Source organism: Trematomus bernacchii, unplaced genomic scaffold (genome assembly GCF_902827165.1).
Source record: "Trematomus bernacchii unplaced genomic scaffold, fTreBer1.1, whole genome shotgun sequence".
In the NCBI taxonomy this organism is placed as follows: domain Eukaryota; kingdom Metazoa; phylum Chordata; class Actinopteri; order Perciformes; family Nototheniidae; genus Trematomus; species Trematomus bernacchii.
In genome coordinates this window covers 5,257,887-5,273,707 of record NW_022988050.1, presented here as the reverse complement: position 1 = coordinate 5,273,707, position 15,821 = coordinate 5,257,887, and the positions used below count along the sequence as shown (strand labels likewise).

Sequence of the window (15,821 nt, the reverse complement as noted above, 5' to 3'; positions counted from 1 at the left end):
CTGCAAATTGGCAGATGCAGTCTCAAAAGACAAGTGGGTCACAGAGAATTACATCACCAGGGCTGCTTAATATCAGGGTGCAAAAATGACACTGTTGAAGTGGTGGATTCCTAAAGTACCCCTTTGTCTTGTGGCCCCTAAAAAAAACTGTGAAAGCCCCTTGCTATACTTCAGATGTCTTTGAGTTGTATTCATTTTCTTTAAAAAGACACATGCCCTAAACCTCTCAAATCATTCCATTGTGTTTTGAGACAGAAAAAGAGGTCTTTATAGTGTAATACCCCACTTGAATATACATTTGGAAATGTGTCAAACCACAAATCTTTTATTTGTGAAACAGATTCATTTTAACAGGTGAAAAAAGACACAACAAGCCCTAATGTTCATCAACAAAGAACACTTTTATTTGTTCCATTTCTTTTAGATTTTTTGGTCAAACATCAGATGTGAGGTGAAGGAAAGTGCACTCGGGAGGTGATGTGCGCAGGGCAGCAGGCAGAGGGCAGCAGATGAGTGAGGGAAGAAGAGGGCTGTGGTTATTGGTGAAGAAAAGAACAATTACATGATTCACAGAGCAGAAACTGGAGTTTGTTTTACGCTTATTTCTCAGGAAATGTTCAACTTATTGTAACAGATTTCAATAGTAATGTTTGTTCTTATAGCTTTTTCAATGTACAGTAGGTCATCATTTGGCCCCAATCACAATACTATGAATATCAGTGGTTTATTATCATCAACAGTTTTGTCTGAAAAAATATATGTACCATATAATGCTTCTTATCTCATAAGGCCAGCATCTCTGCCATCATTTCAGGAATCTGTATACCACCCAAACCTACGACAACCTCTCCCTGTCTTTCTTTCTTTCTCCCCCCCACCCCTATCACAGGCTGTCAGCAAAGCTAAATGTACCCGTCGTCTCACACACATTCACACACACATGCTCCTACATCAGTAGTTTTACAAAAGGATCGAGCACAATCTAGCTCTCTCTCACATACACACACACAGTGATTCAGTTTACAATGGCAAAAACAACATGATGTTGAGTCAAGGCAACGTGTACGCAGTCATTGTTCTCGCACAGAAATACAAAAGGCATGGGCAGAAATTCGGACAATAAAATGCACGTAAATGTTCACACACTCGTAAAGTGCCCATATGGAAGAGAGACTCTGAGGGGTGAAGACATACAGGGTATGAATTCAAAAGTTTTGGTGTGTAGTGGAAATGAAAGAGTTGATAAGAAAGAAGAAACGTGCTCATTGACAAAATGTTATCATACAGTATGTAAGGCAGGCATGGAGGGAGTATTTGACATGATGGGGCAGTTATCTGTACAGCAGCTGGCAGTGTGTGTGTGTGTCATTTTGGGGGATATTACAGCAAGAATTGCAAATCCAAATAATGGGCTACATCTAAACACTCACTCACACACACCACATAACCCCAGAATGTATTCAAACTCTTGATGGAAATGAAAAGGCCCCAGCTTCTTGTCGCAGATCATTTTCTCCTTCTCCTCACACTAAAAGGCAATCCAGGTGAATTAAAATAATATTTCCATTTCATGTTCATCAGGCATATCCCAACCCAAAATTCAAAATCAAGTAATTAAACAGGGTAAAGCAAACAAATTGGTCACAACGTAGAATTAAAACGACTAAGGTGGCTGATAAAACTGGAAATATAAAGGTTAATGAAGAGTATGAGAAACAAAAGCAGCAGTGGAAACAATGCAGGCACAAAAATAAAAGGTGTGATGGTGATAAAAGAAGAAAAAAAACACAGTCAGCTCGAATGGCCTTCAAACATAAACCCCCCCTCCTCTTTCTCTAGAACAATCCGCTGGCAGACCCCACCTGCCCACTTCACAAGGGGCTCGTCGTCTCTGTGTCAGCCAGTCCATTTTTGGCTCAGATGGACCCTGACACATGCTGAACCAAACACAGTGATGGCCTGGCAGGGGATCTGGTGCCATCTATTGTCAGCCACAGCAAACTGCCAACAGCGCAACGCTCAGCGAGAGGGACATTAAAGTCATGGGTTCAGGGGATCAATTTCAGAAACACCCGAGAGTCGGAAAAGCAGGATATGCATCAAAAATATTTCATTACGAGGTCAAAAACTGGGTCTGCTGTGGTGGGAGACTTTCTTTTCCTTATCCTGTTTTGCATTGATGTTAAAAAAAGGAAAAGAAGTCGTGGAGCAATCGTCATATCAACAATAGAGAAAGTAAAGCCCAAATAAATTATTTAAAATAAAAATTAAAAACATGTAAACAGAGTCTACTCTGATGGATGTCATGCATGTCGTCCGTGGGGCAGAGCCACTTCCGTGTCCGAGTGTCCGGCTGCTCTGATTGGAGGGGTGCGAGGGTGTTCCCGGGGTGAAGAAGTGACGAGGTCCTCCTACTCCACTTTGACACCCATCTTCTCCGTGTTCAGTAGATAGAGGCTGTCGTCTATCAGGAAACTGGAGGGAGATAAAGTAAGGGTAATGTATCAGGTTATTATATTTAGGAGAACAAATTATAAGTGTAACCATTTTTCGAATGATTTTAAAGTTGCGATATTAGAGGGAATTATCTTTTGTTTTAAATTGTTTACATAATCGTTGGAAAATACATACAAATTATAATGATTTTTTTTTTTTTTAAGAGGATCTGTACCAAACAATGATTTTTATAAAAATCTGTGCAATCCTGTTTATTGGCTGGGACTTCTCTGGAGCTCCGAAATAATAAGCATCAAATTATACTTTCACTTATTTTGCCATTACCAAATATTTTACCTAATCCAAATTTGAATATTGCACTAGTTCATAATGTGATTCCGATAAAATGTCTATTAATGTGCACCATTATTATCTTTATTGATATGGTATTTAATCCTCTCTTTCCACACTCTAAGCTAAAAGCAGCAATATATTTTAATTTCAAGACTTCAATATAGTCTTTTTCTCTCTTCCGACAGTTCTTCTTTTCTGTAAAGCTGTGACACAAAGGTGCGTGGACAAACCTGTAGAAGAGGAAGTGCACTGGTACGGTGCTGAGGTGCCACACAGCGTGAGCGTCCAGGATCCAGAACATCGGGGGGAAGTCGAGCAGCTCCAGCAGAGCCAGGCCGTGGAGCAGCACCACCACCAGGCCGCACTTCCACCAGTAGGGAAGGGTCCGCCGGTTCTGCCAGCACCAACACAGCCACCACAGCAGGTTCACCATGCCTTTAAGACCAAACAACAGTACACAAGCACGGAGAAAGATAAGAAAGACAAGGAGAAAAACGTCATGACCAAGGAATAATATTCTGCAAGTTGCTCAAACTTCAGACTGATTATGACCAAACCAAATACAAGCTTTAATATGATTTGTTTTGCATTCACTGTACCGATGGATGTGTTAGCCGCCATGTTGTAGCCGTAGTCGAAACTAACAAAGGTCAAGTAGGACACATGAGAGGTAAAGGCCAAGATGAGCAGGACCCCCACCATGCTGGAAACCCCCGGTCGCTTCAGACCCAACGTTCTGACAGAGAGTAAACAGAAATCATGTGTTATAGATACATTATACATTCACCAAAATATTTCCTTGTCTTGCAACTTATTGATATCATCAGTGACAAAATTGAGATTAGTATTCACTCGTTATTATGAATATAAAAGCCTAAGACTAGTTTTCCTGCCACGATATTTCCATAATTTCCATCATTTATAATAATAATAATAATAATAATACATGTTATTTATATAGAGCTTTTCCTGGTGCTCAAAGCGCTTTACAAGCAAGTAAAGAAGAACAAATGTATGGCTTACCTGACACAGCATAGGTAGATTGAGTAAAGAATGACCGCTGTGGCACAGAAGTAGTCCATTTTCTGGAAGAGATCATCACATAGAGACAAAAAACATGTTTACTGACAACAAAAACCAACATCTTGACTTGTTTGTTACAGAAAATATGTGGCACGCATTGTGAGGGCTGTTTAGTAACGGCATTAAGATGTAACTGACTAGCTAAGCTCATTAGCCAATAATACAGAACTTTATAAGGCTGGAATGGGAGACTCTTTATTCGACATCAGTCAGGTAGAGAACGTCAAATCATATACTCTCTGCTAAGAGGTCGGCCATAAAAACCTGATGATCCAATTATTATTAATAATCATTACCTCAGTGAGATAGGTATCCCGGGTGTGAAAAACTGTGGACCAGAACCAGGCATTAAGAGAAACCTAGAGAAACACACAGGCTCTTGTTAATATGCATATGAGTGTTAAAACATAGAGGTATCAGTGTATTTATTATGATAAGTTCTTTCATTTTGTCCATCTCACCAGAGAGAAGGCGTTGATGGTGTGGTACATGGGGCTCTGGCGTGGCACCCTGCTCCGATAGCGCAGCAGCATGAGGAGGCAGGCCAGGCCGTTCAGCAGGGAGGCCAGAGCGGAGGCTGGGTCCTCAAAACACAGGAAGCGCACAAACGGCCACTATGAGGAACAAAATACATCAGTTATATCTTCACATATCAGTCAAATAGGTGAAACTAAACAAACACCGGAGCAATTTGAGTGTTTTTTAACTACAGATCAGTGTGATGCATTGAACACAAACCTTGCCATGGAACTGAGGGACACTGTACCCCTCGGCCTGGTAGAGACCCACCGTGGTCCACATGCACTGATAGCGACAGTCATCGCGACATGTCCAACCTGGAACAAAAAAACAAACAAACGAGTCAATTTAACAGGTAACAGTAAAATACATCTGGGAAATGTTTTTTACAATTGTTTGGTACCACTTTACAATAAGACTACCCTTATAAAGGGTTTACGAATAGTTTGAAATTCATTTATTAATTAGGTTGTGAACACTTTATAAATCCTTAATAAGCTTTTATAAGACATGAGATAAACAGGGCAACTGTGAACGGTTGCTTGCCAAATAGTGAGCCCACATTTATCTGTACTGCTAAGTCTTATATTGGCTACTTAATTGGCCAATATAAGGCTTAGTCATCTTGCCAAATAGTGAGCCTGTGTTGATGTATGAAAACTATTTTAGAACTGGTTTATAAATGGTTCTTAATGATTAATAAAGTGTTTACAACCTAATTCATAACCTAATTATAAACCCTTTATGAATCCTTTATAAGGGTAGTCTTATTGTAAAGTGGTACCAATTGTTTTAAATCAAAATAGAGAGCTAGAACCACACTTTTAATTACGTTTTTTAAAGCTTAAATTCAAAACATTATCCAGTTGGCTTCTCCAATATCAGAATTGGTATTGTTTCTCTGTTGTATGTCATATATCATATATATTTAAAAAGTATACACATACAAGACTGTTTTTGGTCAAACAAAATAAGACATTTTAAGATGTCGTCCTTTGGGCCCTGGTAAATTATTAAATGTGCTTTTTAAAAACAATTTTCTTTATCTTACAGATCAAGTCAAATGGTTACTGGAAGATTAAATAATTGGTCCCATTTATTTGGGAAATGGAGGCACTAATTATCGGTTTCTCTTATCTGATTGTATTACTGTATCGATTGCTTATTTTCTTCAAAAATGTAATGTCTTGTTTAAATTCTCACACAAACACACTATACTATTGTTAATGATGGGCCATGGGTGGAGTCACAATAGGCCTTTTGTGACTGACACCTTACTTTTCCAGAAAAACTGGCTTTCCACTTTCAAGGCTGTTTCGGTTAATGAACCAGTATCACATGTTCCATCAGAGGTGAGAAAGTCACGTTGCAGCCATGAGCCGTGACACAAAGTAGCTTAAGATACATGGATGAGCAACACATATAACTGTTAAATAACATAACTTTATATTTATATATTACCTCTAAGTGTGCACTGATGATTGTAGAGACTGCTAGCAAGTTAGCTAACCCACCTAACAACAATAACAACATCTCACCTGTCAGTGCCATGTACTGCGGCTGGCTGGACTGGAAGCCCCGCAGCCGAGCTCCGGTGCAGTTGCTCCCGACGCATTGCTTCACACAGTCCCGGTAAACTGGCTCCTTGTCGCCTTGGGATGCCTGCACGGTGGTCATAGACAGCAGCAGCAGGACGGCGGTGGCCACAGCGGGGAACCGGACAGATGTGCAGCGGGCTAACATTACCGCTGAGGCCATGTTGGGGAGTCTGGGTCGGTCAGGACTCACAAAGGCACGGCGGGACGGGAGCTTCTACAGCCAAGGCATTACCAGAGAGTCATTCCTGGAGAGAGGTGACAGCGAGCCGGGCCGTAAGTGTGTTACAGTGACAGTACAGTGTCTCCACTATTCGCATGAACTGACTCTCATCAGGGGCCAGGGGGCAAGTTTCACACTCGCACACCATATCCGGTCAACGTTTTTCAAAATAAAACACTCGCTGATGAACGTTTGTAAAATCTTTTGTTTTCAGTGATAAAATACAGATTTTTAGATACATTCGCATCTACGTTATGTGAAAACCTGCCACTTGGCTAAGATTGAAATGAGAATTAACTGTTATTCTTCTAGTTTGTTTAATTCAGTCATAAAATGCACCCCACCCAAAAAGATGTTTCTATTAATCCCACCCTCAAGCATTTTTCAGGGTATAGTTGTAGGACTAGTACCAATGAATGGAGCAAGTTTCATGAATGTCACACTTTTATTTTGTAAGATAGCAAGGGGGGGCATATTGTGATAACCAGGCCTGTCATAAAATGCACCCCACCCAAAAAGATGTTTGTATTATTCCCACCCTCAAGCATTTTTCAGGGTATAGTTGTAGGACTAGTACCAATGAATGGAGCAAGTTTCATGAATGTGACACTTTTATTTTGTAAGATAGCAAGGGGGGGCATATTGTGATAACCAGGCCTGTCATAAAATGCACCCCACCCAAAAAGATGTTTGTATTATTCCCACCCTCAAGCATTTTCAGGGTATAGTTGTAGGACTAGTACCAATGAATGGAGCAAGTATCATGAATGTGACACTTTTATTTTGTAAGATAGCAAGGGGGGGCATATTGTGATAACCAGGCCTGTCATAAAATGCACCCCACCCAAAAAGATGTTTGTATTATTCCCACCCTCAAGCATTTTTCAGGGTATAGTTGTAGGACTAGTACCAATGAATGGAGCAAGTTTCATGAATGTGACACCTTTATTTTGTAAGATAGTAAGGGGGGGCATATTGTGATAACCAGGCCTGTCATAAAATGCACCCCACCCAAAAAGATGTTTGTATTATTCCCACCCTCAAGCATTTTTCAGAGTATAGTTGTAGGACTAGTACCAATGAATGGAGCAAGTTTCATGAATGTGACACTTTTATTTTGTAAGATAGCAAGGGGGGGCATATTGTGATAACCAGGCCTGTCATAAAATGCACCCCACCCAAAAAGATGTTTGTATTATTCCCACCCTCAAGCATTTTTCAGGGTATAGTTGTAGGACTAGTACCAATGAATGGAGCAAGTTTCATGAATGTGACACTTTTATTATGTAAAATAGCAAGGGGTGCATAACGTGGCAAAAATATGCTGACAAAGACTATGTAACATTTGTAAACATATATTTTGATTATTATATGACAAATATGTCAAATTAAACAATACATTTTAAAGCACGTGTATACAGACAGGACGTAACAATAATACAAAATAAAAAGATTAAAAAAAACAAAAACTGAAAAGGAAGTGACGAATGAATTTCGACACCACTACCATCAAATACGGAGCGAAAAGTTTAACCACAAGAATCAAGACTATATGAGCTACCACTAAACAACTCACAGTCTGACAATTACCATTAATAAAAACACTGAACGTTTACTTTTCGTTTTAAACATCGTTTTAAGGTGTAAACGTGTCATTTAGAAATGCGCGTTCCCGTGACAAGGGGGGCATTTCATGATGGGGGTGCATAATTTGACACAACACAAGTATTGTAAAGCGACATAATGGAAGCTTTTGTTCTGAAGGAAGAACGTTTTGTTGCAGTCTTTTTACTTCCTGTTTTGAGAAGGTCACGTGATTTCTTGATCCATTGATGCATGCTGTAAATATAGTTATATTATGGCAGCTCGATATAATAAAATATAATTTTTTTTTTGTTTATTAGACAATTGTTTTTTAATCTAGATAACAATAATAATAACAATTATTTAAAAATAATAATAATAGTAATAATAATGTTTACAAAGAAATCACCCACATTAGTTGAGTATCAAGTAATGAAACATGAATTGTTCAATTCAGTGTTACATTAACAGGTTTCCTCAATTCACTGTTGTGAAAGAACTGTGTTTTGAGTATGTTTTGAAATATTCTCGTGTCTTACTCATACAGTACGAACAAAGTTACAATTAGCTAATTATTTATAGAAAAAACACAACCCAAGCACCCTTGGTTGGAAAAAGTAGCACATTTATATGAATTCAGTCGTGCACTAAATTGCATACAGGTTATGATCGAGCAGTGTGTTCTTCATCATAGTGGAAATAAGACCTGGTACTCTAAAGTTTTGAAATAGACATATTACATACACAGACATATCACAATGATATACAAATATTGAAAACCAGAAATAAAACAATATGTCCATACAAATCATAAAATGCAGTTTCATTAAAAATACAACTAGTTTTAAAGGCCTTGTGATGTACTTCTTTATTAAGACCTGAATATATTACATCATGAAATCTAAAAGGATTACCACTGCAACAGTTTAAAAGAAAAACAGATATCATCTTGTCAAAATCTATGGCACTTCATTAATATCCTGCTGCCACAACAATTAACATCGGCACAGTGATTTCACATAAAAACATGAACATTTGCATACAGAAAATGAAATGCTTAAAACCATCAACTATACACACATTTTACAACTAAGAAAGTAAACCAAACATAAAGTAATACAACACTAATATAATTATATAAGAGCCGTTTTAATCTGAGGATCTCAGCGTGCAGGAAGCGACAAAGGGCTGTAAGTAATCCCATAAACAGCTCGGAGCAATGCCTTTTAAGGGCTTTCTAAGTAATCAATTACATTTTAAAAATTGATGGTTATGATGATTTTTGAAATGCTCCGAAGAGGATGGAAGCATGATTAAATCAACCCGGATTAAACCACTGATTTTACATGTGTATCTAAGCTGACGTGTTGGTCAACTGAACGAACAAAACAGAGGTTGAACGAGGTTCATTTATGCTGCCAACATTTTAGCCAATCCAGTTTTCCCAGATTGTTTAAATGCAAAATGAGTGACACTGAATTTCCTAAATTAGTGATGCCCATCATTGGAATCATCATAAGACATTGAATGGTTAGGTCATCAAAGTGCAGAAACTGTGAGAAAAGCAAAACAATTATTGGAGGAAAATAGGAAGTAACGGTAACCACAAGGTTGTTGATGATGATCTGCAGAGCCTTCTTCTTCTGGGGGTGGACTTCTCCTCCTCCAGGGTTAGATCTCTTCAGGGTCCAGAGGATGGAGAAGTCACAAAATCCAATTACAGGCAGAGTCAGAGAAAAAAACAAGATCATGGTGGGGTGAGTCAAAATCGCACTCTCTATGGTAGTAACATAATATCCATAAGTTAGTGTCACAGCCCAAACACCAACAGCCATCAAGACCCTCAGAGTCAAACTCTTTCTCACTCGATACGTAACAGGATGAACTACCGCCATGTAGCAGTCCAGACAGATGCAGGTAATAAAGAGAGGCCTCCCACACAAGTTGAATGACAACGTGGTGTAAAACAATTTTTCATACACAGAGTTAATCTTGGTTGATATGCCACCCAACTTTGGCAGTAGAACAGTCAAATAAAGCGCATCCATGATGGGGAGATTTGACATAAAGACATCATTGGAAGTGAACAGGGTTCCCTTTCTTCTTTTCTGAAAAAGGTCCAAAACGACGGCCACAGCTCCAGGAAATCCCAAAACAAAGGAAACTAGAGTGGCAAAAGCCCAGAATATATAACCCTCCGGTTGGCCTTCACACGTGTCCTCCGCTGTTGCATTAGTGTCGTTAATTAACCAAGACATTTAGATTGCTGCTAAAGAAAATAACCAATACGTTCTATCACTCTCCGATTTATCAATGAAAAGCAGCAGCAACTGAACAATATCAACCGACCTCTCGCTATAAGTAAAAAGACAATATGACCAGCTGTGTTTCAGAGGGCATCCTTATTTGTATAATGTATGTGTGACAGTGGATGTTTTAGTTGAAAAGGCACACCATTATCATCCGTCACACCTGTCAATGGACCACAATTTTCCACAGAGATTTGAATGAGTTTTACTGTAAAATCAGGAAAGGGAAAACAATTCATTTTACATAACATCTGTTCAAAAAGTGAACGAAGTAGAACCTGTGTCAGATGTGTCTTACATGTTTTTAGCCATACTGGTGGACCAAAAGCATAACGTCCACATGAAGAACTTTAAAATAAATAAAGAACATTTAAGAGAAACTCAAATTCAGGACATATTGAAAGATGTTGACTCATAGACTGAAGCCACGCTAGTAGGTCTAAGTGCTAACGTTGGCATGCTAACATGCTCTGATGTTTATTAGGGGCTCTATGACAGCTAAAGGTTAAAAACTAAATAAGGTGCCTTGCTAAAGTTCACCTTAAAAGGAGTTGTCGAATCTGCAGAATTTAATATAGCAACCCTCAATTTACGGGACGGCTTTGGAAAAAACTACCGCTTCAGAAACTGCCTATAGCCTACTTAATTTGCATTTATTGCTGCCTGCAAACATGAGGGAGGCGTAAACGATGGAGTCATAGAAATGCTAAAAAAACATCTGTGAAAACAAATAAGAACATAAATGTGGAAATATAAAGGTAAATAAAAAAAGAAATAATGAAGTAAATAATGAAATATGAAGGGAAATAAATCAAATAAGGAATTCATTGCCATTTTAAAGATACAACAGAATACAATTCTGTTATGTCTTTTATTTATTAATTACATTATTTCAGTTTATAATCCTTTATATCATTTTTTAATATTATTTTATTCATATATATTTTACTCTTTTTTCTTATACATTTTTTATTGAAATAATATCCATTAATTATTTGTATCCTTTTTTCCCTTATTCTTTCTCTTTTGCTTTTGTTTTTTCCCTACACCTCTTTGCTTTATTGCGTTTCATTATGATATGTTTGAGCTATCTCACTTAAGGATCATTTCAGTTTTGACCAATCCAAACCTTTATAATGTTTACCACCGTGTGCATGTCACAGTCAGTGCTCTACGGTCAACCAGAAGTGCTATCACCCCTCGCCCCACTTAAACCAACAGACACAGCGTCGTACAAAAGATATTGTTTTTATTTGTACTTCTTTATTTGTTACAGACACAATTGCGACAACAGGAGAGAAACTGCAGTGAGATGGAGGAAGAAGAGTCAAATACAAAGACATTTTATGTTTGTTCATTTCTTTTCCTGCCTCCCGCTCACCAGCCTTTCACCATCTCTGTCTCTATTTACAAGACATGCTTTACCATTTTTCACTGCAACTTTTCCTTTCATACCCGTGTTTAAGAGAGGGAGAGACCCGATTAAAAAGAGGAGGGTAGGCAAACTATTATAGTAAAGTACTCCTACTCTTTTACTGTGCACCCCTCTCTCTTGCAAACACAAGGACGAATCCACGAAACACTCTGTTTCAGGTTGAGACTTGCAGACTTTCCCTTTCCTTGTTTCAAGTAGTTGACATGCACCATAGCACTCAAGAGACACTTTCGATTGACCGCTTTACACACTGGACTGCATATGCATACACTCTGCATGTAGGTATGATGCATGCACTGCTTGCCCCAACGCAGAAGGACAGAGCGAGTGATGGGGGAAAAGAAGGAGGGACAAAGGCAGGGACAGAGATAGAGGGAAAGGTTTCAGTGTCACAAGATTATTTTTATTGAAAATAATCCCATGTCCTCCTGTTTACTCACACACAAACAACTCCACTGCCATCATTCCTCTCACTTAGTATGTTGTTAAAGGAAACAAGTCTTTTCGTAGTGAGCTGGCAAGCGGAAAGAGATGGCCAGGGGAGAGGAAGTGTGCAAGGAAGCCACGTCGTCGGAGAGGAGGGGAGTGAGTATGTTGGTAGGTCAGATACGGGTTTGAACGGAGGTAGAGATGTTGGAATAGGTGGAATTTACTCTTCCTTTTCCTCTCCGTGGGTGATGACGTAGCAGATGCTCTTGTAGTCTACATTGCCAGCCACATCAGGGGGGAAAGCGGCCCACAGGTTGGTCATCTGCAGGAAAGATTAAAAGACATTTCTTACAACCCTAGACAACAACAGACAGAACGTGAGTATGAGCAAAGACAAAGACGGATCAGCTCACCTCCTCTCCGGTGAACCTGTCGCACTGGGTGGTCAGAAGCTCCTCAAGGCTGGAAAGGGAAAATTGAGAAAATTGAATATAAGATTTCTTGATTATGCCAACAAGAGCTGCTGCGATAGACATTGATTTAAAAGTTAAAGCCCTTACAATTCCTTCTTGATGGAGCCAGTGGCCTCGGGGTCCAGGACCTTGAAGGCAGACACGATAACGTCCTCGGGGTCAGCACCTAATAGCAAAAGAAGCCGATAAGTTATAAACATAAAAACAATCCCTAAATAGAGAAAGATATGAAGCATGTGGGGGAATAAATGTAGAAAGCAAAAGTGTTGGGCCTTTGTGTCAACGCACCCTTCAGCTTCTCGCCGAACATGGTCAGGAAGACGGTGAAGTTGATGGGGCCGCTGGCCTCCTTCACCATGGCCTCGAGCTCCTCATTCTTCACATTCAGCTGGCCCATGGTGGCGAGCACGTCCCTGAGATCGTCCTTGCTGATGATGCCATCCCTGTTCTGGTCAATGATTGTGAAAGCCTGCCGGGAGAGTAGAGGTCAGTCACTGGGCGTAAAATACAAATGTAAGTGATTCCTTACGGGTTGCCAAAATGCTCCTCACATTTCTCACAAGTACCCGTCATAAGACTTGCTTATGATAATTATTTGCGTGAGATAGCCTGCCAAAACAAATGTGTAAATGTGGAGTCGTTCTCCACCTCTTGTCCCCCGCATAGCTGGGCGTAGCACCCAGTGAAACCAAAGATGGCATTGCAAACCTTTTGGGACTTGGCAACTGGTCGGCCACTTGTCTTTCTAAGGTGTTAAAATGGTCTCGGAATGGCAGACAAGCCCGTTGCGACATTTAAGGAGAAGGTATTGATTACAGCTGTCGTTCCCCCCCCCCCCCCCCCCCCCCCTTCTCTATTTTCCCCTTGTGACCAAATGTGATGACCCTGTACCCAATGTTATTTCAGCTACTGTCTCCATTGTATTCTTGGTAACAGTAGCTAGACTGACATGACCAAAACTTGTCTTCATACCTTCAATAGACGAACATCCCAGATAATATTGTTGTGCTATAATAACAGCAACACAAATGTCTTAATGGTGCCACATTTTTGAATATTTAGGTAAACTTTCTTAAGGTTTAAAAAAAACATATTGTTCCTTTTTTATTTAGACGCAGAGCCTGCTAAATGTTACGACCTCAAATTCTGTCTTGTTCTTTCTACCATGAGCCCCTCCTTCCTGCTCTGATCAACATCACTGGCCACCAGCTGTTGGGCGGCATTCCAGTGGGGTCACTGAGCGTGTGTTTCTCAGTCTCCGAGCAGGATTTCTGAGCTACTCCAATGGAGAGATAGCTGCTGTCATTGTCAAAAAAAAAACCTGAGATTTACTGTCCTTCCTGGATATTCTTGCTTTCCTACAACCAGCTGATCCAGCCTATAGCTTCCTCACGTTACCACCAAGGTCAGCTGATATACATGATGTTATTGCAGAGTACAACATGTCCCTTTTCCCACATGGCTTAGAGAGAACCTCAACTTTTACTAGAAATCTTTAAAGTATGTGAGATGTGATGAAGACAATCTTACCTCCTTGTACTCCTGGATCTGGCTCTGCTCAAACATGGAGAACACATTGGAGGATCCACCCTCTCCCTGCTGCTGCTGCCTCCTCTTAGCCTTCTTGGGTGCCTGGGAGATAAAAGGTAAATACACTTTAGACATACAGAACATCAACCCAACAGTGATCTTAGCAAAACAATTAAAAGGCTGCCAATGATGCCCTGATTAAAAAAAACATAGAGAGTCTTAAATTGTTTGTTTCAGTAACTTTTACATCCCACTTGGGGCTAAGAGCAACGACAGAATGCTACAAAGAAAAGTCAAAATCACTGTATCTGGTAGATCATATTTGCATCACAAAGTGTGAAGAAAGTTAGTTTCCTATAAAGGAAATCTATCAATATAGAATCTATCACCCAATTAGGGTTCAAGGACAAAATAATGCCTTTATTGACTATTATAATAAGCCAATGCTCCTAAAAAACATTTATTTTAGTATTTCTTCATGGTTAAGATGTTAAATAAAGACTTGAGATAAAAGTTAAGACTGGGTCCAAATCCAAAGTTTGGGATGCTCAGCTCAAGAGACTGCTTCATGGGCTGTTGGTAATCCAGATCGCAAATGTATCAGTGATGCTTTCATCTCATCATCCTAGATGTCCTAGAGACTGCTCTTCCAAGGAACATGGCCACACTCACCATCTCTCAAGTTTTTAGGGGTTGTTGGTGGTCAAGAAGAGAAGCCTACGGAAAGCCTGTGTGACTGACATGTAAGCATCCCACCCTAGGAGCCTTATATACTAGCCCAAGGGGGGCTAACTTTAGCCACACCATCAGGTTTGGCAGGAAAACAGAGCTGAGGGAAAGTAAGAGAAAGAGGGAGGAGCAAAGAGGTGGCGGGACGGGTCAGCTTACCGATGTTTCAAAATAGGTCCCAGGAGTCTTGGAATGAGGTGAATTCAATGCCAACACACAGCAGTGACTTTGGTGTAATCTGTGGACTAATATGGCTAAACTGACTGACAGGAAATGCTGACACTCAACCCATCTACCCTAGGATTTCTCCTCTTCTTTTTCCTGAGAGTCTTTGTTGTGGCTATTTTTGTTTCTTTTATAACCAGATCAAAACCCAGTGTCTGTTGCTTTAATCCCTCGATATACACACACGTACACATGAACACACACACACACACACACACACACACACACACACACACACACACACACACACACACACACACACACACACACACACACACACACACACACACACACACACACACTCAAACAGATAGGATTAACAGTAATTAACAGCCTCAAGCTGTTCTAGGTGCCAACATGTACTCGTGGGTGGCATATCCTGAAGTCATCACCTGCTAAAGGATAGGTTTACTGTGAGGTTTGATCTTACTACCAGATCAGTAGTGGCCAGCCAGGTTTATTAACAGTCATGAAACTTGAAAACAGTTGGCTGATGAGCTTTGGTCCGGCTCCAGCAGTGACACGCGACTACCAGCTCTCTAGAGACTCTGACCTTGCATCAATGAGAAATATAAACAGTCCTGCAATACCGACTCATGTGGCAGGAAATACTTCAGTCAGTATAACTTTCATGTACTATTTGTTTTGGAATACCTTCTAAAGATGGCATGCAGGTTCATGCACTGGTATACAAAAAGCCCTACACTGTCAGAAAAAACTAAATAAAGTTCATATTTTGGCAGAAAACACTTATCCGGTTTCATCGCCAGAGAAACATGTTCTAGTATTTAATATCTTTGGAGGACCTGTTCATTTCTGTTTCTGTGACAATAAATCATATCTGTGATGAGAAACGCCAAATGAAGATTGAACTAAATAAGAAGCTTTCCCACCCTG

General features: G+C 39.9%; 2 protein-coding genes across 2 annotated transcripts; both read right to left on the bottom strand.

Moving 5' to 3' along the window:
* Positions 1-377: 377 nt before the first annotated feature.
* pgap3 (post-GPI attachment to proteins phospholipase 3) lies at positions 378-6,339 on the bottom strand. Its single transcript, XM_034119919.1, has 8 exons — positions 5,931-6,339; positions 4,612-4,709; positions 4,335-4,487; positions 4,170-4,232; positions 3,814-3,875; positions 3,390-3,526; positions 3,021-3,225; positions 378-2,475 (listed from the first exon to the last, which is right to left on the bottom strand). Exons 1-8 carry the CDS (start codon positions 6,148-6,150, stop codon positions 2,412-2,414), a joined length of 1,002 nt encoding a protein of 333 aa, XP_033975810.1. The 5' UTR covers positions 6,151-6,339; the 3' UTR covers positions 378-2,411.
* A 4,996-nt stretch (positions 6,340-11,335) lies between these two features.
* Positions 11,336-14,709, bottom strand: mylpfb (myosin light chain, phosphorylatable, fast skeletal muscle b). The gene is made up of 6 exons (XM_034120106.1): positions 14,643-14,709; positions 13,971-14,072; positions 12,729-12,909; positions 12,528-12,606; positions 12,381-12,429; positions 11,336-12,289 (listed from the first exon to the last, which is right to left on the bottom strand). Exons 1-6 carry the CDS (start codon positions 14,643-14,645, stop codon positions 12,188-12,190), a joined length of 516 nt encoding a protein of 171 aa, XP_033975997.1. The 5' UTR covers positions 14,646-14,709; the 3' UTR covers positions 11,336-12,187.
* Between the last annotated feature and the right edge of the window lie 1,112 nt (positions 14,710-15,821).

Bases quoted from the DNA above. Each gene is read 5' to 3' on its own strand.
- mylpfb (XM_034120106.1), bottom strand. The intron at 12,910-13,970 runs GTAAGATTGTCT...CTCTCCCGGCAG, and splicing joins AGATCCAGGAGTACAAGGAG to GCTTTCACAATCATTGACCA. The intron at 12,290-12,380 runs GTGAGCTGATCC...TCTTTCCTGCAG, and splicing joins ACAGGTTCACCGGAGAGGAG to ATGACCAACCTGTGGGCCGC.
- pgap3 (XM_034119919.1), bottom strand. From the start codon at position 6,150: ATGGCCTCAGCGGTAATGTTAGCCCGCTGCACATCTGTCCGGTTCCCC. The intron at 4,710-5,930 runs GTGAGATGTTGT...TTTTTGTTCCAG, and splicing joins GCAGTACATGGCACTGACAG to GTTGGACATGTCGCGATGAC. The intron at 4,488-4,611 runs GTTTGTGTTCAA...TGTTCCTCATAG, and splicing joins TCCCTCAGTTCCATGGCAAG to TGGCCGTTTGTGCGCTTCCT.